General features: G+C 45.5%; 1 protein-coding gene across 2 annotated transcripts in view; it reads left to right on the top strand.

Moving 5' to 3' along the window:
- The window catches only part of TRAPPC9 (trafficking protein particle complex subunit 9), a 712,655-nt gene that overhangs the window by 59,104 nt on the left and 627,148 nt on the right, over window positions 1-26,403 (top strand). For both annotated transcript variants that reach the window (XM_073018375.1, XM_073018374.1), the window contains 2 exons: window positions 4,226-4,351; window positions 23,780-23,996. In XM_073018375.1, coding sequence (XP_072874476.1) covers window positions 4,226-4,351; window positions 23,780-23,996 — 343 coding nt within the window. The remainder of the gene's footprint in view (window positions 1-4,225; window positions 4,352-23,779; window positions 23,997-26,403) is intronic.

Raw genomic sequence — 26,403 nt, 5'->3', positions numbered from 1 at the left:
CAGTGAGCTGAGATCCGGCCACTATACTCCAGCCTGGGTGACAGAGCGAGACTCTGTCTCAAAAAAAAAAAAAAATGTAAATTTAACCAAAAATATGTGGGAAAAATTTGTGATGACTTTTATTCTCACGTCAATAGAAAATGTTTTAAGAATTTTGAAGGAAAATTGGCATTTCCATAGAATCAAGCCCCTATGTTAGTTTTTTCTTGTGTCATGAAACAGTATATACAACTGATAGATTTCTGACTTCAGTGTTGGTATTTAAGTAAGTATAAATAGCTTCTTTTTCTGATCGTCTGTGATAACTTATATTTAATATAACACAGACTACATGTACGTTATGTGTGTGGAAAAGGGGAGGAATGAAGCCTACCCTTTCTGGCATAGTAGTTATAAAACTGCTTGTCCCACCTTATATGTGATTTTAGTGAGAAAGATAACCAGTTGTGCCTTTGCTTCTTCATGGTTGGCAAATAGACTGCATGTTTATGAGCAGTGATGCCACGCCAGGCCTCTAGTGGGTCTCAGCAAAGCTTGTCGATTACATGCATTGGTTTTCCCATGTCCTAATGCCTCAGTGAAAGTGTGTTATTCCTCCCAACCTCTGTCTGTCTTCAGGTACTAGTATACAGGGACAACTTCTATAAACCTTTCTTTAATGTTAAATTAAATTATGCAACATCAGTTGAAAATCACTCCAACTGGGATAACTAGGAAAAAAAATAACAAAAATAAAGAAGGTTTGGAGTAGAAAAGAAAAAGCAGAACAGCTAGCATGGAGGATTTTGCTGTGGAGGCTTGGGAGGGGAAGGGCATCGGAGGGAAGGAAGCAGATCCATCCATCTGAACTTTTCTTTCTTGGAAGAGTTCTGGAACCTGAATCCTTCCTCCTTTCCCTGCTACCGGGTCTGGAGCCATATGGTGTGTAAGAGGGGCCGGGGGTGGCTCTCCTGGCTTGAAGCTAGGAGAATTGGGGATGAAGCTTAAGAGATACTCCCCAGTTTATTACGTAGTTGAATGAAATTCCACAAAGCCTTTTCTGTTCCAAACGCCCTCATTTGTTCTTCATCTCAGGAACCATAATAGGAACTGAGAAGTAGGAACAAGCAACTCTGAGACAAAATCAGAAAGCATTGAACACACAGGGAGCCAGATTTTTTGCAACTAAGTAAAATGAATTTACAACAACTGCATTAAAGCTGCAGGTGTGAGAGTTTCTAAAAATGTTTTAGAGTACTACAAGAGATGATAAGCAGAAATGAATAGCAAAGTATCCATTGATAATATTTTGAAATTTTGCAAAATAGCAAGCTACTGTGGTCATATTATTTTAATGAATGCATACACATTTATGTGGCATTCATAGACTCGCTCAGCCCCACTAATCACTTTTGCTTCCATAAAGGATAGATTTTCTCACAAACAAATTCTCTGGCCTTGGTGGGGAGGTGTATTAGTCCATTTTCATGCTGCTGATTAAGACATACTGGAGACTGGCAATTTACAAAAGAAAGAGGTTTAATTGGACTCACAGTTCCCTGTGTCTGGGCAGGCCTCACAATCATGGTGGAAGGCAAGGAGGAGTAAGTCCTGTCTTAGATGGATGGCAGCAGGCAAAGAGAAAATGAGGAGAGGACTCCAAAGCAGAAACTCCTGATAAAAACACAGATCTCATGAGACTTATCTGGTACCACAAGAACAGTATGGTGGAAATCACCTCCATGATTCAGTTATCTCCCTCTGGGTCCCTCCCACAACATGTGGGAATTGTGGGAGTACAATTTAAGATGAGATTTGGGTGGGGACACAGAGTCAGACCATATCATTCCAACCCTGGCCCCTCCAAATCTCATGTCCTCACATTTCAAAACCAATCATGGCTTCCAGGCGGTTCCCCAAAGTTTTGACTCATTTCAGCAGTGACTCAGAAGTCCACACTTCAAAGTCTCATCTGAGACAAGGCAAGTCCCTTCTGCCTATGAGCCTATAAAATCAAAAGCAGGCTGCTTATTTCCTAGATACAATGGGGGTACACACCCTGGGTAAATACAACCATTCCAAATGGGAGAAATTGGCAAAACAAAGGGGTTACAGGGCCCATGCAAGTCTGAAACCCAGGGGGCAGTCAAATCTTAAAGCTCGAAAATGATCTCCTTTGATTCCATGTCTTGCATCCAGGTCATCCTGATGCAAGAGGTGGGTTCCCATAGTCTTGGGCAACCCTGCCCCTGTGGCTTTGCAGGGTACAGCCTCTGCCCCGGCTGCTTTCATGGGCTGGCGTTGAGTGTCTGTGGCTGTTCCAAGCGCACGGTGCAAACTGTCAGTGGATTTGCCATTCTGGGGTCTGCAGGACAGTGACCCTCTTCTCACAGCTGCACTAGGCAGTGCCCCAGTAGGGACTCTGTGTGGGGCTCTGACCTCATATTTCCCTTCTGCACTGCCCTAGCAGAGGTTCTCTGTGAGAGCCTCACCCCTGAAGCAAACTTCTGCCTGGGCATCCAGTTGTTTCCATACATTTCCTGAAATCTAGGCAGAAACGTCCCAAACCTCAGTTATTGACTTCTGTGCACCCATAGGCTCAACACCACATGGAAGCTGCCAAGGCTTGGGGCTTGCACCCTCTGAAGCCATGGCCCAAACTGTACGTTGGCTCCTTTCAGCCTTGGCTGGAGTGACTGGGACACAGGTACCAAGTCCCTAGGAGCATACAGCATGGTGATCCTGGGCCCGGCCCATGAAACCACTTTTTCCTCCTAGGCCTCCAGGCCTGTGATGGGAGGGACTGCTGTGAAGACCTCCCACATTTTCCCCATTGCCTTGGGGATTAACATTTGGCTGCTTGTTATTTATGCAAATTACTGCAGCCAGCTTGAATTTCTCCTGAAAAAATGGGATTTTCTTTTCTATTGCATTGCCAGGCTGCAAATTTTTTAAACTTTTATGCTCTGTTTCCCTTTTAAAACTGAATGCTTTTGGCTGGGCTTGGTGGCTCATGCCTGTAATCCCAGCACATTGGGAGGCTGAGGCAGGCAGATCATGACGTCAGGAGATCGATATCATCCTGGCTAACACAGTGAAACCCTGTCTCTATCAAAAATACAAAAATTAGCCAGGCGTGGTGGTGGGTGCCTGTAGTCCTAGCTACTCCGGAGGCTGAGATAGGAGACTGGCGTGAACCTGGGAGGTGGAGCTTGCAGTGAACCAAGATCATGCCACTGCACTCCAGCCTGGGCGACAGAGCGAGACTCTGTCTCAAAAAACAAAACAAAACAAAACAAAAACAAAAAAAAACTTGAATGCTTTTAATAGCACCCAAAGTACCTCTTGAATGCTTTGCTGCTTAGAAATTTCTTCCGCCAGATACCCAAATCATCTCTTTCCAGTTCAAAATTCCACAAATCTCTAGGGCAGGGGCAAAATGCCACCAGTTTCTTTGCTAAAACGTAACAAGAGTCACCTTTGCTCCAGTTCCCAACAAGTTCCTCATCTCCATCTGAGACCACCTCAGCCCTCTTTCGTTGTCCATATCATTGTTCATTTCATTGTCCATATCATTATCAGCATTTTGGTCAAAGCCATTCAGCAAGTCTCTAGGAAAATCCAAACTTTCCCACATCTTCCTGTCTTCTGAGCCCTCCAAACTGTTCCAACTTCTGTCTGTTACCCAGTTCCAAAGTTGCTTCCACATTTTCAGGTATTTTTTCAGCAATACTTCACTCTTGGTACCAGTTTACTCTATTAGTCTGTTTTTGTGCTGCGGATAAAGACATACCTGAGACTGGGCAATTTACAAAAGAAAGAAGTTTAATTGGACTTACAGTTCTGTGTGGCTGGGGAAGCCTCAAAATCATGGCAGAAGGCAAAGAGGAGCAAGTCAGGTCTTACATGGATGACGGCAGGCAAAGAGAGAATGAGGAAGATGCAAAAGCAGAAACCCCTGATAAAACCATCAGATCTCATGAGACTTATTCAGTACCACAAGAACAGTATGGGGGAAATCGCCCCCATGATTCAATTATCTCCCAGAAGCTCCCTCCTACAACATGTGGGAATTATGGGAGTACAATTCAAGATGAGATGCCGCTCCATATCAGGAGGGGTGTCTGGAGCCCTGTGCTGGGGGAAGTGCTGTTGTAGTTATTGACTCCCAGTAGCACACCCTTTAGAATGTGACAGAAACCTCTGAACTCTTTTTTGACTGAGGCACTTTCTTTACACTCTGCAGTATAAGAATGCAGGAGTGATTGAGTTGGAAGCATGCATCAAGGCCGTACGTGTCCTTGCAATTCAGAAACGGAGCATGGAAGCGTCAGAATTTCTTCAGAATGCAGTTTACATTAACCTTCGACAGGTGAGTGTATGTCTACCTGTAAGTGGTAGAGTTAATCTAGTTCTTGTGGAATTAACTATGAATTCAGCTTCTTTTGTTTTGCCGAGGTTCAGCATGCCATGATAAAAAATGTTGAATCTTAACTTGATTTCTAATTAACGTGGTTATTTGTATATTTTACTTCTTTCATTGTGGTATTTAACTTTCAAAATTCAGAACTTGCTCTTCTTTGCATTTTTTTTTTTTGTTTGTTTGTTTGGAGAAATAATTGTTTTACCAGCTTGGCAACCTTCAACAAACTTCATGCGTCTTGTCTTGATATTGTCACTCATGAAGTACTTGCCATTTGTAACCCTGTTTGGGGTGTTGGGTTTATAAAACAGGCAGTTGGTGAAAGCACTTATATAGCTCCTTTGACACAGTGGTAACCTAGCAAATAATACTTAAATCTGAATCTGAATGGATTTTTAATAAAACAATCATCAAAACCTTTCGGTGTGGATTGATGATGCTAAATCCTAAAATTGATAGTCTTAGAAGGATTTTAGATATTTAGTTAGTTGAACTTGGATCTTTATAGATAGGGAAACTGAGACCAAGTTAAACAATTTGCTTAAGGATACAAGATGAGTATGAGAACATAGGTCACTGTAATTCAGCAGATACTTAGTGAAGAGGGTGTTGTGCTAAGGGTGGGGGAAAGAGGTGAGGCAGGCGGGTCCTGTCCTCATCCATCTGACAGTTTTGTGGGAAAGGCAGACATTGAACAGTGGGTAAGTGGAAAAAAATTGGAGGTACAGGTGCCAAGGGAGCAAGTGGCAAAAGAATTTAACTTAGTTTAATGGAGGCGTAGGGTGTGGGGGCCAGGGACTGTCTCTAAGTCAGTGAGACTGGAACTGGGCCTTGAAGGATGAATAGGAGATAGCCAAGTAAAGAGGGGATGGGAGAAGGTCATTCAGGAAGAAAATGGCTCAGCATGAGTGATGCCCTGAAACAGAACACATCACTGGGAGAGACCAAATAAAGTCAGAGATGGCGGTGGGGGTGGAAAGAGGGGGAGATAGACAGGCAGAGGAAGAGGGAGGGAGGGAGAGGAAGAGAGGGGTAGGGAGGACAGAGTCCGAGCGGGAGGGCTTTCTTGGCCAGGTGAAGCATCTGGGGCTGCTTCTAAGAGTGGCGGGTTTTAAAAGCAAGGTCTTGACCGGGCGCGGCGGCTCACGCCTGTAATCCTAGCACTTGGGGAGACGGAGGCGGATGGATCAGGAGGTCAGGAGATTGAGACCATCCTGGCTAACACGGTGAAGCCCTGTCTTTACTGAAAAGACAACAGATTAGCCAGGCGTGGTGGCGGGTGCCTGTAGTCCCAGCTCCTTGGGAGGCTGAGGCAGGAGAATGGCGTGAACCCAGGAGGTGGAGCTTGCAGTGAGCCGAGATCACACCACTGCACTCCAGCCTGGGCGACAGAGCAAGACTCTGTCTCAAAAAAAAAAAAAAAAAAAAAAAAAAAAGAAAAAAGAAAAAAAAAAGCAAGGTCCTAACATCAGGGACTGATATAATCAGATTTGTATGGAGTGGAGGGAGAGAGAGGGAGGGGGTCCATTGCAGAGGCCCTTGGGGAGCCCAGGCGAGCAGTGCTGACAGCTTCCCCTTTTAAAGGACTGGGGCTGTTGGCGGGAAGGCCAGCCCACTGGAAACGTGCTTGGGGGTCTACGTGGAAAGGGTCAGTGGCCGGCTGTGGGTCGGGTGGAATAGAGTATTCCTCCATTAGGTGCCTGATGGTCAGGCTGGGCTCCGAGGAGGGCAAGCTGCAAGGCAGTGGTGGGGGGAAAGAGGAGAGGTTCAGCTTTGCATATAACGAGAGAGGTGTGGGTCTGGGGGCTCAGGTGAGAGGGCAGGGGGTGGAGGAGAGAGGAGAGACTCTCAAATCATTTTCTCTTTTGAACACACAAAATGTGTGACTAATAATAAGACACTCATGCCTCTATCATCCAGATTTAATATGTTGAAATGTTGCCATATTGACTACAGAGATTCTTAATTTTTTTCAATGAAAAGCAAATAACCTAAGTAGAAACAAAATAACAGTTCACCACCATCTCAGAGTTGGTCCATATTTTGGTACTTTATAATGTTTATAGCCATAGTCTATAAAAAGAGAGGCGTTTTAGCATGAGAGTTGAGCACACAGACTGGGTACAGACTGCTGGGGTCGGCATTCCAGCTTCACTTGCCTTGGCAAGATGTTTAACCTCTGTGTGCCTCAGTTCCCTCTTCTGTAAAGTGTATTTACTGCCCCTCGGACCCCTCATCTTGGCTGATTTCCTAGATTAGACATTGGCAGGGAGGCCGATAAGCCAAAGTGGCAAGTGTCAGCATCACACCAAAGGGAGAGACCAGAACAGAGTAAAGCCCGTAAACCAAGTAAAAAACAAATGACAACACAGTCCCTCAAAGCTGTAGGCCACATTGTGTAAGGGAAACAGCGCCACTATTGGTGCAGTGTGCCATCAGGAGAGCATTAGGAAGAGGTCCATATCTTTCAGTTTATATTGAAGTTTCTGGTAAAGATGGGCAGAAGTGGGAACCTGACATTTCAAAGTGGAAGCTTCAGTTACCTGGGCGCCCATGGGGAGGTATTCTCCCCGGTGATTCCGGGCAAATGAACCAACATCTGGATCATACCTCTCATTTGACACGCTTTTCAGGGGACCTCGGAGGGGTTCAGCACTGTGCCGGGCCACAGATTTGCAGGGCCAGTGAGGATGTGGTCCCTGCTCCAGAGCTGGATGCTCTAAGTGCTGAGGGTGGAGGGCTTCCTGGAGGACGTGCTCTCCGAGGAGACTGAAAAGTACCCAGCAGAGTGGGGCTGAGGAGCCTCTGAGCAGAGAGACTGGGTGTAAACATGTGGCTGGGTGTGAGCTCTGAGCACAGAAGTCACTTGGGGGTCAGAGCAGTTTTGTTTGTGAGGGACAATGTGGAGAAGAGAGGCCCCGACGCAGGCTGCGGTCAGTTCCTGTTGTAGGTCTTGCATAAAAGTTATCAGGTGGGCAAGAGAGAATCCCTGGAGGAATCCAAGCTGGGAGTTGCAGTGGAGTCGAGCTGTCAGATGAGCTCAGGTTCACACCCTTTCGTTGCCACCTGTTAGCTGTGTAACCTTGAGCACAGTCACTCGGTGTCTCTGCCTCTTAATGTTATGGTCTGTAACATGACAGGATAACAAGCTCATGTGGTCACTGAAAGGACTGGCTTTGACACCTCCTGCCCAGTACTGTCTTGGTGCCTGCCCCATAAAGTGACTCTGCGATGGGCAAGTGTTATGATCAGATTGGAGGGTGTAAAGAGACATGTATTTGTGACAGTGGAGGGTGGACCGTGCTTTTAAACGGACCCTCCGAGGGCCCGAAGCAGTGGAATTGCAGATAATTTGGTTGGGAGCCGGGGGCAGGGCTTTGAGACTGACTTGCCCTTAACAACTGGAGTGGCCTTTGCAAGTTAATGCTGCTAAATAGGGCGTGCTGGGAATCTGTTTTCACTGGTGGGTATAGAAACACACATTTCATAAAATAAAATGTTTTCACTTAAAATGTGAGGACATTTTGTTCTTTGGAGCAGCCTGTCCTTTTGCTGTTTGCTCTTTCTTCCTGTGGACCACTAGAGGTCAGCAAAGACACGCGGGAAGGGGAACAGCGCTCTCCAGTGCTAGGCGGGCGGGGACGGTGCAGATGTGGTTCCCTGGCCCTGTGAGTTTTCCCCAGCACGAGGCTTGGCTTGAGTTGACTCATCTCCATGTTTGTTTGCCAGATGAGCAGGCAGCAAGATAATGAGTTCTGGTGGGATTTTATAAGAACAATAAAGAAGAAGGGTCTGTAGTTTTTCTGAAATAGAACAAGCTTTTGGTTCTTGATCAAGTATGTTCCATTGTAGAATTGATGAGTTGTGTCTATTCCTGGAAATGACTTTGGCTAATATGGAAATTTTGAAAGGAACTGAGATATAATTATTGCAGGTTCCTTCTGCTTTAAGAATCCCTGTGCAAATATAAAAACTGATAAATAATACATCTGGATTTAGTGGCATTGGAAAGGATTTTTTTCGTTTTACGGAATTCACTGCTGAGTTCCTTCTCTTTGTGTGCAGGGATATAGATTGACCTGTCTTTTCTTTAGTTGTTTAGGTGAGTGGCTTATGATAATTATCTATCTAAGATAATTCACAAATGGCAGCAAACACCTCATTTAATAACTGTCTACCTATACATTTATGGGTTGGACATGTGGATTTTACAGGCAAATAGTGAGGTAGAGGTGAGGTGGAAGAAGCATGGACTTTGGGCCCCCAGATTTAGGTTGAAGTTGCCATTTCCTCACTGTGCGACCTGGAGTAGTTACGTAACCTCATTAGCCTGTTTCCAAGTCTATAAAATGGGAATGATAGCTGGGTGTGGTGTTGGACACCTGTAATCCCAGCTACTCGGGAGGCTGAGGCAGGAGAATCACTTAAACCCAGGAGGTGGAGGTTGCAGTGAGCTGAGATGGCACCACTGCCCTCCAGCCTGAGTGACAAGAGCAAAACTACATCTAAAAAAATAAAACAAAATAAGATAAAATAGGAATGATGATATGCCCTTCTTTCTAGAGTTGCTGTAAGTTGTAAATGATAGAATAATGCATATAAAGGGCTAAGCAGTGTGCTTGGCTTTTAGAAAGCATTCAGCAAACATGTCTGCCTCACGCCTCACTGGTTGTATCAAAGGGATGCAGGCAGCTCCTGTTTGTTGAGGACCCATTAACAGACAGTTTACAGGCTTGTGAATTTGGGTATTTTCTTTAATCCTTATAATTCTGTGTTTCCAGTGCAGTTATTCTTGGTTGTAGAGGAGAACTCTCAGGCTAAGGAAAGGTTGTACAACTTGTCCAAAGCCAGCCCATAATTTCAGAGGGGAAGGGCCTCTGGGAAGCATGCTGGTTCTCTCTCCTGCCCTCACTCACATGTTCCACACTAAAGGCCAGGCACTCGGCACTCTGTCAGTCATCTGCTAGCCTTGAGTGTTCAGTGGTCTCACACTGACTGAGCTTCAGGTCTAGAGGGGGAAATGGGTACTGAGCAGATAAACATAAACATAGATAATTGTAAATTTGATCCAAGGAAAAGAACATGCTCTGCCTTGTAGACCTGGGGAATTTTCTAGTCAGGCCTGCTCTTGCAGTATTAATCCCGTAAAATAAGCTCTGTTGGCACACAAAAAGGATGAAAAAGCAGAGCCTCTCCATTATTGGATAAGCTGAAACTCATTGATAATATGAGTGATAAAGCAGCCAGCTTGTTGCATGCGTTTAGCTAGATGCTTTTCAGATATTGGCCATAATCATCACAACAACTTTGCAAAGTAATTTATTACGCTCCATTTTAAGGTTGAGAAATTGAGGAGAGGAATTTGCCGTGTATCCGGGATTGTCTTGTAGATACCACCATTGGTATTTAAACCATTTGGGTTCTAAAATCCAGGCTCTATGTACCACATCAGGTAGTTTCCCCCAAACTACCCAAATGGTTGAAATTCACTTTCTTAATTCTTAAATCTTTTTTAAGACAGAGTTTTGCTCTTTTAGCCCAGGCTGGAGTGCAGTGGTGTGATCTTGGCTCACTGCAACCTCTGCCTCTTGGGTTCAGGCGATTCTCCTCCCTCAGCCTCCCAAGTAGCTGGGATTACAAGTGCCCTCATCACACCAGCTAATTTTTGTATTTTTGGTAGAGATGGAGTTTCACCATGTTGGCCAGGCTGGTCTCAAACTCCTGACCTAAATCCACCCGCCTCAGCCTGTCAAAGTGCTGGGATTACAGGCATGAGCCACCATGCCTGACTCACTTCCTTAATTCTTTTTTTTTTTGGAGTTTCGCTGTTGTTGCCCAGGCTGGAGTGCAATGGCAAAATCTCGGCTCACCGCAACCTCCGCCCCCTGGGTTCAAGTGATTCTCCTGCCTCAGCCTCCCGAGTAGCTGGGATTACAGGCATCTGCCACCACACCTGGCTAATTTTGTATTTTTAGTAGAGACGGGGTTTTTCCATGTTGGTCAGGCTGGTCTTGAACTCCCAACCTTAGGTGATCCACCTGCCTCAGCCTCCCAGAGCGCTGGGATTACAGGCGTGAGCCACCGCGCCTGGGCCACTTTCTTAATTCTTAATTAGTCAAAAATGGCAGGTGACAGTAAGAGAAAGTGGTAGTAAGGAATTGTTTGAAAAACTAGGAAATAATCTGACTTTACCAGATTAGAGAACATACTCTAGGATTAATGCACACTGAATCTAACACCCTTTGCCTCCCACAAACCAAATATTCAGGAATGATTTTGAGCCATTTGAAAACATTTTGGCTTATGATACTGCTGACTAAGACCTGCCACCTCTTTGTTCCTGGTTAATTTTCTCTTCAAAGCCTTTCAAATTTTATGCAGGCTACTCTGTTCAGATGTAAGAATAGCCTCTTTAAAATTTTTGATGCAGTTCCTTAATGAAGCTGTTGCTAAGGAAACCCAGGAAAAGCCCGCTAGCTATGCACATAATAATTGCAACCTCAGAACTTTATGTCAATTTAAGCTGAAAATCAGAGGCGAAAATGGGGAGATTTAGGAAAGGCTTTTTAAGCTAGAAGGGGGAAAGTCGTAGGAATGCAGCTTAGCTCTGGCTGAAACAGTCCAGTCTGGCCAGCAGGGTGCGTGGCTTTCAGAGATGGTTTGTGAGGAATTCATAGTTCTCACAAAGAAGCTGTTGGATGGGGAAGGAGGAAAGTCAAGTTCCTTATTAGAGGTGGAAAAGGAGAGGGAGGGAACTGAGACATTTCTGAATGAACAAGAGTCTGATGTATAGCACCTTGTCTTTAGAAGAGAGAAAGAGGCATGTAAGGAAATCTCTCTTGAGTGAGCAGTCAAAGCTACAGAGATAGGAGCAAGCCAGGTGGGCCTCTCATGCCCTGCTGGGCTGTGGATGGCAGCTGCCTGCAAAGCGGTGGGAATCTTTGACCCAGTCCTTAGGTTGGAGTTTCAGATCTCCATTCGAAGCCCAGAAAGTGGTGAAAGAGGGAGAGGACTAAAATAAAGGAAAAGTCAGAGCCTGGAGAATGAGTCCCATATCTGTGCTGTGGGTTGTTCTGTTTAACCCAGGAAGGCATTGAGAATGGTGCTCCAGGATGAGAATGGTGCTTCACAGCTTCCCGCATGGGGACATGCCTGCAGTTGGTGCAAATACTTATTTCATGGGCGTTGATATTTATCCCTTTTTATTTATTTATTTAGAGACAGGGTCTCACTTTCTTCCCCAGACTGGAGTGCAAGGATCTCCTCTCACCGCAACTTCTGCCTCCCAGGCTCAAGCAATTCCCCTACCTCGGCCTCACAGGTAGCTGGGGTTACTGGCACCCACCACTACTGCCTGGCTAATTTTTGTATTTTTAATACAAACGGGGTTTCATCATGTTGGCCATGATGAAGGCTGGTCTTGAACCCCTAACCTCAAATGATTCACTTGACTTGGCCTCCCAAAGTGCTGGCATTACAGGCATGAGCCACCACGCCCGGCCTTCATCTTTATCTTTTTGCTTTAGCTGTTAGGAGCCTTAGAGCTGAGTCTCTAGCTTACCCTTAATAATTACACCTACTTCATGGCAGACATTTTTGTGATTTAACCTTCCCCTGGTTTCCTTTAACTAGAATTCTCATTTTCTCTTTAGACTGATTTTTATCTTTTTTTTTTTTTTTGGTTATTGTTGTTAAATTGTATGTGTTTAAAAAATTGATTTTAGATCCTTTTTTAGAATGAGGCAGAATGTAAATAAATGCATAAACAGAGCGTATTACAGACACTTACTGCTTTTAGAAATTCTAAGCTCTTTACCTTAGGGGTTACCTTAGAGCTGAGCTGAATATTAAAGTGATACATTTTTAATAGGAAAGTTTGGTAATGCATGCAGATTCTAGAGTGGGGACTGTATCTTATTAATTTTTTTAGCCACTGTGCGAAGCAAAATACTTGTCATAGACCAGGCACTTATTAATGTTTGTTGGATGCGTGAAGTGGAGTTAGCTATGACTCATGCTCCATCCTGTGGCACTCACCAGCGTCAGCACCACTTGCCTGAGCAGCCGTGACAGCAGTGACCTATTGGTGGGTGTGCACACCTGTGTCTGCATTTAATCCGTAAAACCCCCCCATGAGGGATTGCTTTTATTATTTTATATTTGTAATGTATAATATACTTTATTTTTACTTGGAAAGACTTCAAACCTTCAGAAAAGCTGCAGGAGTAGTCCAATGAACACTTACATGCCCTTCACCTAAAAGGGCAGTGTTAGCCAGGTGCGGTGGCTCATGCCTGTAATACCAGCACTTTGGGAGGCCGAGGCGGACAGATCACCCGAGGTCAGGAGTTTGAGACCAGCCTGACCAACATGTAGAAACCCCGTCTCTACTAAAAATACAGAATTAACCGGGCATGGTAGTGCATGCCTGTAATCCCAGCTACTTGGGAGGCTGAGGCAGGATAATCGCTTGAACCTGGGAGGCCAGGTTGCAGTGAGCCAAGATCGTGCCGTTGCACTCCAGCCTGGGCGACAAGAGCAATGTTTGTCCTTCTGTGTCTAGATTACTCACTTAGCGTCATGTTTTCATGGCTCATCCGTGTTGTAGCACGAATCAGTCCTTCATTCCTTCTATGGTCACGTAGTATCCGCTGTGTGGAGATGAATGTTTTATTTATCCATGCGTCAGTTGATGGACATTAGGTTGTTTCCACTCTTTGGCTAGTAAGAATAATGCTGCAATGAACACTCATGTATTTTGTGGGAAAACGTTTTGTGGGAATGTACACGTGTTTGTGGGAACGCGTATTTTCCGTTCTCTTGGGTATATACTTGGGAGTGAAATTGCTGGGTTTAACTTTCTGAGGAACTGTCAAACTTTTCCAAAGCAGCTGTGCCATTTTACATTTCTGCCATCAATGTCTGAAGGTACTAGTTTCTCCATATCCTCATCAACACTTGTTAGTGTCCATCTTTTGATGAGAGCCATTCTAGTGGGCATGAAGTGATGTCTCATTTTGGTTTTGATTCACATTTCCCTGATGGCTGATGCTGTTGAGCATTTTTCCCATGTGCCTACTGGCCACATGTATATCCATTCAAACTTTGTCAAGTTTTTTTTTTTTTTTTGAGACAGAGTCTTGCTGTGTTGCCCAGTCTGGAGTGCAGTGGCATAATCTCGGCTCACTGCAACCTCCGCCTCCCGGGTTCAAGCAATTCCCCTGCCTCAGCCTCCCAAGTAGCTGGGTTTACAGGCATACCCCACCACACATGGCTCATTTTTGTATTTTTAGTAAGACAGGGTTTTATCATGTTGGCCAGGCTGGTCTTGAACTCCTGGCCTCAAGCGATCCACCTGCCTCGGCCTCCCAGATTGCTAGGATTACAGGCATGAACTACCATGCTCGCCCCATTTCACTTTCTTGATGGTGTCCTTGGCAGCACAAAAGTTTCTAATTTTGGTGAAGTCTAATTTATTTATTTTTTCATCATGTGTCTTTGGTGTTATATATTTAAAATATTGCTAACCCAAGATAATGAAGATTTATTGTTTTCTTTTAGGAACTTTATAGGGTTAGTTTTTACATTTAGGTCTGTGACCCATTTTGAGTTAATTTTTGTTCATCATGTGAGTTAGAGGGTCCAACTTTATTCTTTTCATTCTTTTTTTTTTTTTTTTTTTTGAGACAAAGTCTCTCTTTGTCACCCAGGCTGGAGTGCAATGGTGCGATCTTGGCTCACTGCAGCCCCCGCCTCCCGGGTTCAAGTGATTCTCCTGCCTCAGCCTCCTGAGTAGCTGGGATTACAGGCGCCTGCCACCACGCCCGGCTACTTTTTTTCTATGTTTAGTAGAGATGGGGTTTCACTGTGTTGGCCAGGCTGATCTTGAACTCTCGACCTCAGACAGTCCATCTACCCGGCCTCCCAAAGTGCTGGGATTACATGCGTGAGCCACCACTCCTGGGCTAACTTTATTCATTTATATATGAATATCCAGTTGTCCCAGCAGCATTTGTTGTAAAGACAATTCTTTCCCCATTTGGCACTCTTGTGGAAAATTAGTTGATTGTAATTTTTTTTTTTTCTGGACTCTTAATTCTATTCCATTGATCTTATGTGGTACTTATGCCAGTACCACACTATCTTGGTTATTATAGCTTTGTAGTAAGTTTTGAAGTTGGGAAGTGTGTGTCCTCCAACTTCGTTCTTTTTGAAGATTGTTCTGGCTATTCTGGGTCGCTTGTACTTCTATGTGAATTTTGGCATAAGCTTGTCAGTTTCTCCAAAGAAGCCAGCTGGGATTTTGATAGAGGTCGCATTGAGTCTGTGGATCAATTTGAGGTGTTTCGCCATCTTAACAATATTGTCTTCCAATCCATGAACATGAGATACCTACAATAAAGAACCAGCAAATCTTCCTTTTTTCCAGGAAGGAGACAAATTTAGTTGGCAGGCAAAACTTAGAATTTAATTTTTTTGTTTTAATTGATTATTTTTTATCTTGGCCATTTCCTAGTAAGAAAGGCTTCTTATGTTACTGTCACGTTTAGATTAGGTGTTCTAGGAATCAGGAATTTCATCTGTAGGATATGGGTTTTATTAAGCTTATAGATTGTCTTCTCATTTTTTGGCTTCATCCCTTTCTTTTCTTTTCTTTTCTTTTTTTTTTTTTTGAGACAGAGTCTTGCTCTGTCACCAGGCTGGAGTGCAGTGGCGTGATCTTGGCTCACTGCAAGCTCTGCCTCCTGGGTTCACGCTATTCTCCTGCCTCAGCCTCCCGAGTAGCTGGGACTACAGGCGCCCACCACCTCGCCCGGCTAATTTTTTGTGTTTTTAGTAGAGACGGGGTTTCACCGTGTTAACCAGGATGGTCTCAATCTGCCTGCCTCGGCCTCCCAAAGTGCTGGGATTACAGGCGTGAGCTACCGCGCCTGGCCCCCTTTCTTAATTTTGTATGTCCCTTCAAGGCTTCATTCTAGTTGGTGGCTTACTTTTTTCTTTTTATACAAATTTAATTGCAATAAATACTTCTTTTATAAAGCAAACAATATATGGGGACAAATGATTTATTCTAGTATTTCTTTCCTGTATGTGCCTCACCTTAAATGTGTCATGTATAATGTGAAGATTTGGAGCTGATATTAATTCTCTTAGGGGAGGTGTGATGTGAGCAGGATGGCAGAGTAGGACCTTTCGGCACTTGCCCACCTGAAGAAACAACCTGACCACCATCCACACACACACCTTCACAGGAGCCAGGAAACCAGGCAGGAGACCACAGCCACACCCAGGAAACCAGACAGGAGACCACAGCCACACCCAGGAAACCAGACAGGAGACCACAGCCACACCCAGGAAACCAGACAGGAGACCACAGCCACACCCAGGAAACCAGACAGGAGACCACAGCCACACCCAGGAAACCAGACAGGAGACCACAGCCACACCCAGGGCTCGCACATAAATAAGAAAAGGTGCATGCCAGAGGATGGGAAGGACAGCCTTGCACCACTGGAGTCAGCCTCCTCCGGCCCCAGGCAGCACAGCATGGAGGGAGACAACCTCCGCCAGGGAAAGGAGAGCAACGTGAGTGCCAGGCCTGCCTCGGACCTCAGCACCAGGCTGCCCTGATAAAAACCAGCACTGGGCAGGCCCTGTGGCCCCGAACACCAGGCTGGGCCATGGACTGAGCAATGTTTTTTAATGGGAAAAAAAAAAGGAGTATGTTAATAGTTAAAAAGAAAAGAAAAATTTCAAATAATGTTTAAGTTTGGAAAATACCTAGTGATTTTTGTTTTGGCAATATAGTGGTCCAAAAACTCTCAGCACAAGTTCCCTAAAATTCTGATGAAGAGATAAAAATCCCACCATCCCCATCCCTAGCATCTTTCAAAATGCATAGCTCACTCTTAAGAAGGAAAAGGAAATCCTTTTCCCAAAAGCAGGAATTCTGAAAGTCAGTGGGCCTTGGAAGGCAGAGAATGCCCTGCCTAGCTGTGGTCACAGCTTTCAGTGCTCACACAGGAGGACAGGAAATAAACCTCAGACCTGCCCAGACTTGGGAGCTGGATGGCAGACCCATGTGTAAAGCCAAGATCCCCCAAACGACACGCTTAGTGAAAGAATGAAATAGAAAGTATCTCAGTCCTTAAAGTAAGAAGGTAAGGAAACTTGATCTTGTTGGAAGGTGTATTAGGGTTCTCTAGAGGGACAGGACTGATAGGATATATACGTATATAAAGGGGAGCTTATTAAGTATTAACTCACGTGATTATAAGCTTCCACAATAGGCCGTCTGCAAGCTGAGGAGCGAGGAGAGCCAGTCCCAGGCCCAAAACTGAAGAACAGGGAGTCCGATGTTCTGGGGGGGGAAGCATCTAGCACGGGAGAAAGATGTAGGCTGGGAGGCTGGGCCAGTCTCGTCTTTTCATATTTTTCTGTCTTCTTATATTCTTAAGTGCGCTGGCAGCAGATGAAGGGTGGGTCTGCCTTTCCTAGCCCACTGACTCAAATGTTAATCTCCTTTGGCAGCCAGCACCCTCACAGACACACCCAGAATCAATACTTTGCATCCTTCAATTCCATCAAGTTGACGCTCACTATTAAGCATTACAGAAGGAAATAAAACCAATCCAAAGAGGGTTTATTTTAAAGTTGTCCTGGCATAGGAGTGACCACAAACTCCTGGCGGAAAAACATAAATCCTTCTGGAGTGAGAAGCTATGTTCTGAATGAATCAGTGAACAGAGAATATAAAAATGGTTCATGGAAGCTCTGGATAGAGATGTTAGACCCCAAACATACTACTTTTGTCTCTCTCCCAAGGTCTCATTTAAGTATCCCAAAGTATTTTTTTTTTTTTTTTTTTTGAGATGGAGTCTTGCTCTGTCACTCATGCTCAAGTGCAGTGGCATGATCGTGGCTCATTGCAACCTCTGCCCCCTGGGTTCAAGCGATTCACCTGCCTCAACTTCCCAAGTAGCTGGGATTATAGGCACACTCCACTGTGTCTGTCGAATTTTTGTATTTTTAGTAGAGACGGGGTTTCACCATGTTGGCCAGGCTGGCCCAAAGTGTTTTGATAGGAAAGAAACTATAATGACAATCATATCTGTTGCCACCACGATGTGCTGGGAATTCAGAGGGGAATACGAATGGTCTCCTCCTGCAGAGAGCTCTTTCTGTTTGAGGAGACAGATCTGCAGTGTTTTGTGAGTGTAGTGCGGAAGGCATTAGTCTATTTTGGACAGGCAGGAGAGGAGTTTAGGAAAGCAGTGATAGGGGTGGGTGACGTTTTAGCTGTGTATGGTCTTATTTAATTGGTTTTTAATTTCAGGCTCCATGAGTTGTCATTGGAGGGACTAGATTTTATGGAGAACAGACTTAAAGAAACTCAGAACTTGGCTGGATGTGGTGACTCACACCTGTAATCCCAGCACTTTGGGAGGCTAAGGCGGGCAGATCACCTGAGGTCAGGAGTTTGAGACCAGCTTAGCCAACATGCCAAAACCCCTCTTCTACTAAAAATACAAAAATTAGCCAGGTGTGGTGTCAGGCACCTGTAATCCCAGCTATTCAGGAGGCTGAGGCAGGAGAATTGCTTGAACTTGGGAGGCGGAGGTTGCAGTGAGCCGAGATCATGCCATTACACTCCAGCCTGGGCAACAAGAGTGAAACTCTGTCTCAAAAAAAAAAAAAAATCTGGTATGGAGAGATGAATGTGGAGAAAAGCTGTAGTCAGAGTTCAAATCATCTTTAAAGTACACATGAACACGCTCGCTCACTAAACCCAAAGATAGTAAAAGTAGGCAGTATTTCTTGAAGCCAAAGGAGTGGGTTTTTCAGGTTATCCAAGAGTGAATCAAAGGCTGGAACCAGGGTGATCAGGGGTCAAGTGTGGCCTTTGCTTGGCCATCTCTTTTGGATGGTGCACTCACCAAGGGCACTGACTGTTTACAAAGTGTCCTTCCTCTAGCACGTGGTGGGTACACCTGGTAGTCTAGGAACCTTCCAGGTACCTGTCCAAGGCATAGGGCACAGCATCCCTGTTTCAGCCATCTCTCCGTCCATCTTCTTCCCAACACTGTGATTCTTTTTTTTTTTGAGATGGAGCCTCGCTCTTGTGCTGGAGTGCAGTGGCGCGATCTTGGCTCACTGCAACTTCCACCTCCCGGGTTCAAGTGATTCTCCTGCCTCAGCCTCCCGAGTAGCTGGGACTGTAGGCACCCACCATCGCTCCTGGCTAATTTTTGTATTTTTAGTTGAGACGGGGTTTCACTGTGTTGGCCAGGCTGGTCTTGAACTCCTGACCTCAGGTGATCTGCCTGCCTCAGCCTCCCAAAGTACTGAGATTACAGGCATGAGCCACATTGCCTGGCCCCAATACTGTGATTCTTTATGGGCCTATCTCCTCTACTACTTCATGAATTTTTGACGGATAGGGTCTTATTGATGTTTTTGTTTTGTTTTCTTTCTTACCTTTGAATGATTAAAACTGAAAATGTATCCAATTACTTTAGGCAGATGCTTTTTAAAGGAAAATCCTTGGTGCATGCCTCATACCCCTATTCCGGGATGTAAGAAAGTAAGTTAGGTTTTTTCCAAACTTTTTTGATAGAACTATATGGAAAGTTTGTATAATTTTGAAGACGTCTTTTCTCTCCAGGTAATTATGGCTGGAAATAGCTGGCGAGAGAAGCAGAGTGTGTTTTGCAAACCTGGGACTGTGTGGGGCCCACTGTTTCCCATCCTGCATTCTTCCACGGTCATCACTTACTTGAGTGCTGCCACCAGGCTGCCCCTACGCATCTGTCACGCCTTGTTCTTCCAGTCACTGCAAGTGCCCACGTTTGAGAAGGCTGATGAGGATTAAGGCATTTTCTGAGCATCTGTGGCTGGTTAACTTGGGGTTAGAACCTGTGGTTTCAAAGGCATTAACTAACAGTGATAGTTCTGTTTCTTGAACACTCATCGAGAGTTTTAGGCTTATGCTCAGTGTTTGCATTATTTTATTGAGTCTTTTCAACAATTGTAATTAGATTTGATGATCCCTATTTCTTAGGGATAATGCAGATGTGGCCCTGGAACTCAGGACTTTACAGCTCCAGGCTGTATTCCTCCCTCTCCATCCTGCCAGAGACAGTCCTGTGTCTGGAGTTTCCCTCTGATGTTATCACTTTATTTCTTGTTAACAGAATAAAGCAGGTCTAAACTTACTTTCTACTTGGAAATGGAGTAGTGAATTAATATTCGGATCCCCCAGAGTCTGCCTTGTGAGTAAACCTCCTTGTCTTGAGGAGTCTTGGAGCCACTTCCGTTGGAACCTCACATAAACATCTGGGCCCTGAACTCGGGCTTCGTGACTGTGCAGCCTGTAGAAAGATTAGAACAAAGATGTGCTGATTAATATTCCCTAAAAGAGCAGCAGGTTGGAAATGAGTTTGGGGATTTCATCTCAAGATTTCTTGAGGATCTTGGCCTAGCTTTGCCTGGGACCGTTTTGTACTCCCTGGCTCCTTGTGCCATAGGTGCCTGTGTTGACCAAACATGGCTTTGTCCCAAGGCTCCCTGGGCTCACGGCTTCTTAGTCAAGTGTCTGCCTAGTGCCCAAAAGCAGTTGCACTCGAGCTTTTCCCATTAAGGAACCGTTTTAGGGCTTTGAAGTGATGTCAATTCCATTTGCAATATAGTGTTTATCATTTGATTTCTTATTACACTGAAATGATAAGAGGAATGAAATAATATATTACTGATCATAGTATCACAACCTTTCATCTTAGAGAGAATCAATGGGAGTTCTAACGCATTGGAGGCCAAGGCATGTGACCCTCCCGGCTGTCACCTTTGTTTTAGATGTTGGCCTCTTTAAGGGCACTGGCTAAGATAAGTATTTGTCTTCTCTTCCCCAACATCTTTTATCATGTTTGGCACAAAGTGGTGCAGCTGAAGGTCTGGACATTTCCAGATTTGTTATAAAGGCATTAAGTACCCCCACCTCTTCTTCTTCTTCTTTTTTTTGACACGGAGTTTCACTCTTGTTGCCCAGGCTGGAGTGTAGTGGCACGATCTCTGCTTACTGCAACCTCCGCCTCCCGGGTTCAAGCAATTCTCCTGCTTCAGCCTCCCAAGTAGCTGGGATTACAGGCATGCGCCACCACACATGGTTAATTTTGTATTTTTTAGTAGAGACGGGGTTTCTCTATGTTGGTCAGGCTGGTCTGGAACTCCTAACGTCAGGTGATCTGCTTGCCTTGGTAGTCTCCCAAAGTGCTGGGATTACAGGTGTGTGCCACTGTGCCCGGCCAACCCCTGCCTCCTTTTTACAGACCTCCTCCACCTCCTGCCTGGATGCTGTCCTCCAGCACTAGGGCCTCTGTTTGCTGCTGTACTGTGCACTCCTGGAAAGGGACAGGCCATGTCCTACTCAAATTTGAATATTCATGGACCATAGACCTAGACAACAACTTCTAGATGAAAACATAGGATATCTTTGTGACCTCGGGTAAAGGTTGTCTAAGATTAGGACATAGAAGGGCACTAACTATAGAAGAGAAAACTGATAAATTGAGCAACATCACAGTGAAATGCTTTCACTTATTAAGACTCCCTTAGGAAAATAAATTGGCAACAGACTGGGAGGAAATATTTGCAAAACATGTATAACTAAGGACTTGCATTCAGAATATATACAGAACTCCTACGACTCAGTAATAAAACAAACGGTCTAATTTTAAAACCTGTCAGAAGATTTGAACAAGCACTTCACTAAGAAAGATATACCAGTAGCCAGTAATCATATGAAAAAGGTTCAACATCATTAGTTTTCAGGGAAATGGAAGTTAAAGCCACCAGAACATCTAAAATAAAAAAGACTGATATCCTCATATGCTGGTGAGCAGGTGGAGCAACGGTGATTCTCACACATCATCGGCGTCGGCATGAGCTTTCACTCTAGGAAAAGTGGGGGTGGCAGAGATGTGACATGTACATAAATAGTACGGGAGACACAGAAAGGACATTATGGAGCCCAGCATGGTTAGGAGAATTTAGGGAAAGAAGCAGCAGTTTCCAGCTGAAGGGTGTGAGGTCCAGCTTCTTGGAGAGGGTGGCCTTGGAACCGAGGCTCCAAAGGGAGAGTCAAACGTGGCTGTGGAGGGAGCGCAGGAGCAGAGAGCCTGTGCGCCCCGGTGGCGTCAGCTGGTGAACTCCACCTCATACGCTTCCACCCATGATTCTGTGTCAAAGTGTATTTCATTGGACTTAAAGCGGCTATTTTTTTGCTTTGTTCATTGATTTATTGTCGTCCTCCCCACTGATTCTAAGCCAGGGGACTCGCCCGTCATTAGCATGCAGGCCCCCAGGGTAGGGGTCTTAGCCTGTTTTGTTCACCGCTGTATCCCCTGCCACAGAGTGGCTGGCACAGAGTAGGGGTCTAGTAAATATGTGTTGACGGAATGAGCAGACAAATGAGTTAAAGTTGTTCAGTTTGGTGAGGTCATAGGTAGGCAGTGGGGCCTCGAATTCCCAGAGCAGGTTGGGCCTGACTGAGGAGGGCCTGGCATGCCCGTGAAGGCATTTGGCTCCATTTTACAGTCCTGGAGGGGTCTAGTGGTTTCAAGATGGGGATTGTCTTAGTCCGATGAGGCTGCTGTCACAAAATGCCACAGACTGGGTGGCTGATAAACAATAGAAATGTACTGTGCACAGTTCTGGAGGCTAGAAGTCCATGATCAGGTGCCAGCGGGTTTGGTGTCTGGGGAGGGCCCACTTGCTTGTTCATAGACCGCCATCTTTTCTCTGTGTTCTCACATGGTGGAAGAGGTGAGCTAGCTCTTTAGGGTCTCTTCTTATAAGGGCACTAATTCCATTCGTGAGTGCTTCACCCCCCGACCCAATCACTTTGTAAAGTCCGCACCTCCTAATTCCATCACCTTGGGGACTAGGCTTTCAACGTGTGAATTTTGGGGAGGCACAAACACTCAAACCGTGGCTGGGGTGATGGCCTCTGAGCCATGTCTCAGGAGCCTTAGTCTGGCAGGGGTGTATGGACAGGTGAAGGAAGGTGGAGAAGTGGTACGAAGACGATGCCAATTCCTCTTCCAGATGAGGACTGACGAGGGCCCCAGCGAGGCCATGGCAGTGAATGCAGAGGAGAGGGGATGGAGGGAGGGTTTGGAGGCCCAAGTTGGAAGGTGTTCAAGCTAAGGCTCTGAACTCACAGAAACATCAGGGAGACATTCATCATCTGGGGCAGAGGAGGGAGAGAAGTGCTTCCTTAAGCAACGCTCCTGGAGCAGCAGAGTGGGCTCTGCCTGCCTTCTTCTCTGAAGGCAGCTGTGCGGTGACCAGGGCCCAGGCCCAGAGTCAGGTCTTGTCCCTGATACTTCTTGGCTGTGTGATTTTGCACCAGTGATTAATGTGTCCCTGAGCTGTTAATGTCCTTATATGCCAGCTCACAGGATGGTTGTATTGAGTTAATCAGGTACCTTAAGTCTGCTGCCGTACAGTAGGTGCTGAAGAAACAGAAGTTGTCGGCTGGGCACAGTGGCTCACACCTGTAATCCCAGCAGTTTGGGAGGCTGAGGCCGGCAGATCACTTGAGGTCAGGAGTTTGAGACCAGCCTGGTTAACATGGTGAAATCCCGTCTCTACTGAAAGTACAAAAATTAGCCAGTCATGGGGGTGGGTGCCTGTAATCTCAGCTACACAGGAGGATGAGGCAGGAGAATTGCTTGAACCTGGGAGGCAGAGGTTGCAGTGAGCCTAGATCGCACCACTGCACTCCAGCCTGAGCAACAGAGTGAAACTCTGTCTCAAAAAAAAAGAAAGAAAGAAAGAAAGAAAGAAAGAAACAGAAGTTCTGATTGCTCCACTACAGGGTTGTTGGGAGGATTCAGTTGGGTCTTGGATGAAAGAAAACTTTTTGTAAACCCTGAAGCCTTAAGTCTAATTTCAATGGTATTATTAGCAATTCATTACCCAGTTACATGGTTCTGTGTCTTCTTGTGTTTTAAGAGTTTTTGTGTTTGATGAAAGACCTTGATAAAATCCGGTTGTGTAGATGAACTCTTGTTCCTTTTCTTTTCTTTTGTAAAGGAACTTAAAGTAGAGGTCTCAGATTTGTAACAAGTACCTTTGTAGCAGAGAATCTGGGCTTTATCAGCAGGAGGACGGGCTGCACCTGCAGCCATGGCTGGGGAAGTTCTCAAGCCACCCGGCGCTGCCCTAGGGCCTGTGCCCCGCACTGCTCACCAGGCATTCCCTCTCCTTGATGTCTCCTCAGGTCTTTGTTTTATGAAGAAACATTTTTAATGTGTGCTTCTTTTTTTCACTTATACGTTTCTTTCAAAAGCTTTTTACTTTCTCTCTGTGCTTCAGCTTTCTGAGGAGGAGAAAATTCAGCGCTACAGTGTCCTCTCCGAGCTCTACGAGCTGATCGGCTTCCATCGCAAGTCTGCGTTCTTCAAGCGCGTGGCCGCTATGCAGTGCGTGGCCCCGAGCATCGCAGAGCCTGGGTGGAGAGCCTGCTACAAACTCCTCCTGGAAACGCTCCCCGGCTACAGTCTGTCACTGGATCCCAAGGATTTCAGCAGAGGTACTGGAGTCCCCTTGCTGGCGCTGAGGTGTTGCTTTCTGTCGGATGATCACATGCTGTTTCAGCCCCTGCCCTGAGTGGCAGACATCATGGTTGGTGCTGGTGGCTCCAGAATGAGTAGATCCCTGCCCTGGAGTTGGGTGCCTACTCTAATCAGATTATAGGAAAAAGTACTGGTGCTTTGCCTTGGGGCTCGGATTCTTGAATCTTTATCAGTGGGAGTCGTTTCTTGCCTTTGAGTTCATTGGCGTGGTGTGTCATCATCAATCAGACACTGGAAATACCTAATGAATTTTACTCATGAGATTTAGTTAGGTTAGCACAAATCAATGAACCCAGAATAAATATCCTTGGGTATATGTGTATACCAGAGCTATGCATTCAGCAGTAAATTCTTATTGTGAAATATTGATGCAGGGTAATATGTATTAAAAATAAAGCTATCAATCAATCTGATAACAAATATGTACAAGGATAATGCCCAGTATTAGACAAAGTCTGATTAGAAGGAGAAAAAACATTTTTTGGGGCCAGGTGTGGTGGCTCACTCCCGTAATCCCCAGCACTTTGGGAGACCAGGGCGGGCGGATCACTTGAGGTCAGGAGTTCGTGACCAGCCTGGCCAACACGGTGAAACACTGTCTCTACCAAAAAATACAAAAATTAGCTGGGTATGGTGGCACGTGCTTGTAGTCTCAGCTACTCAGGAGACGGAGGCAAGAGAATTGCTTGAACCTGGGAGGGAGAGGTTGCAATGAGCTGGGATCGTGCAACTGCACTCCAGCCTGGGCGACAGAGAAAGACCTTATCTCAAAACAAAACAAAACAAAAAAAACCAAAAAACAAATCAAAGAAACCATTTTTGAGGGGTTGCTTTTAGATAGGGAACATACAGCACTTTTTCTTCGGTTCAAGCCTAGAGCTAGTGAAGGTATAGGCTTCTAACAGGAAACGACTGAGGTGTCATCTAGGTTCATTTCCCATCACGGCAAAAATGGGTTCTTCAGCATCCTTTTTTTTTTTCCTCAGACAGACTTTCACTCTCGTTGCCCAGGCTGGAGTGCAATGGCACGATCTTGGCTCACTGCAACCTCCGCCTCCCAGGTTCAAGTGATTCTCCTGCCTCAGTCTCCTGAGAAGCTGGGATTACAGGCGCCCGCCACCATGCCCAGCTAATTTTTGTATTTTTGGTAGAGATGGGGTTTTACCGTGTTGGCCAGGATGGTCTCGAACTCCTAACCTCAGGTGATCTTCCTGCCTTGGCCTCCCAAAGTGCTGGGATTACAGGCATGAGCCACAGCGCCCGGCCTCTTCAGCATCTTTTTTATGTGGTCATGTGCATCCATTTCACTGGCCTCTGCTGACTGGAGGTGCTCATGGCTTCATGATGAATCCAGTTCTGCTTTTGGATAATTCTGATAGTTAGGGCTCTCCCCAACCTTGAATTTCTCCTTATTTTCACCTGCTACAATATCTGAAGACGTATCTATTGGACTTTTTTGTACTTTGATTCAACAGGTAATTCATTATACTCCGGTCCCCATGCCATGTGGTGTGTTGGGTGAGTGATGCCATGGCAAAGGAGACAGTTTCTGCCCTCTACAGTGGAAATAAACAGGTGCCTCTCACATGTGACAGCTTCCTGGTGTTTGCACAGAGCTCTCAGGTCCTTCCAGAACCTGCTTCTAACTTACGTGTCTATGGTTGCTGTGACAGTCACTCCTAAGTCACACTCCCCAGACTTCTTACTGTTCAACCATCTTCCCAAGGCAACACTTATATTTGATAGAACCTCAAATCCGATTCTCAGGATGCATTCTGATTAGCTTCGAGCAGGGGTCAGCGAACGTTCTCTGTAAAGGGCCAGATAGTAAATATTTCAGGCTTTATGGGCCACACGGTGTCTGCGGAAATGACTCGACCCTGCTGTTGTGGTGTGAAAGCAGCCATGGACAGCACGTAAACCACGAAACTGTGTTTACATTAGTACATGGTGGCCAGATTTGGCATGGCAGCTATACTTTGCGAAATCTGTGGCTGAGAACACTGTGGTATTGGAAATCATTTATTTATTTTTATTTTTTAGAGATGAGGTCTCGCTATGCTGCCCAGGCTGGCCTCAAACTCTTGGGCTGAAGTGATCCTCCTGCCTCATTTAAAAGGAGGGCACTGGGTTTGGAAGAGAAAACGCAGATTGAGTGAGTAATATAGCAGGAGGAGAGTCAGGCGGGCAGTGAAGGGGAGTGAAGGGAGGCTGGGGATGGAGTGTACGCAGCGCTTTAGCCTCTTATTTCTCTTCAGGGAAGAGAACTAGACCTGAGGGGAGCTTTTGCAGTCTGGGGAGGGCACTTCTGCTCTTGACTGCTGTGGTCTGGCCTGAAGCTATGCCAGGAAAAGCTGAGGCCCT

The sequence above is a fragment of the Chlorocebus sabaeus genome, chromosome 8, assembly GCF_047675955.1.
Source record: "Chlorocebus sabaeus isolate Y175 chromosome 8, mChlSab1.0.hap1, whole genome shotgun sequence".
NCBI lineage: Eukaryota > Metazoa > Chordata > Mammalia > Primates > Cercopithecidae > Chlorocebus > Chlorocebus sabaeus.
The sequence above is the reverse complement of the archived record's forward strand: the minus strand, read 5'-3'. Positions and strand labels throughout refer to the sequence as shown.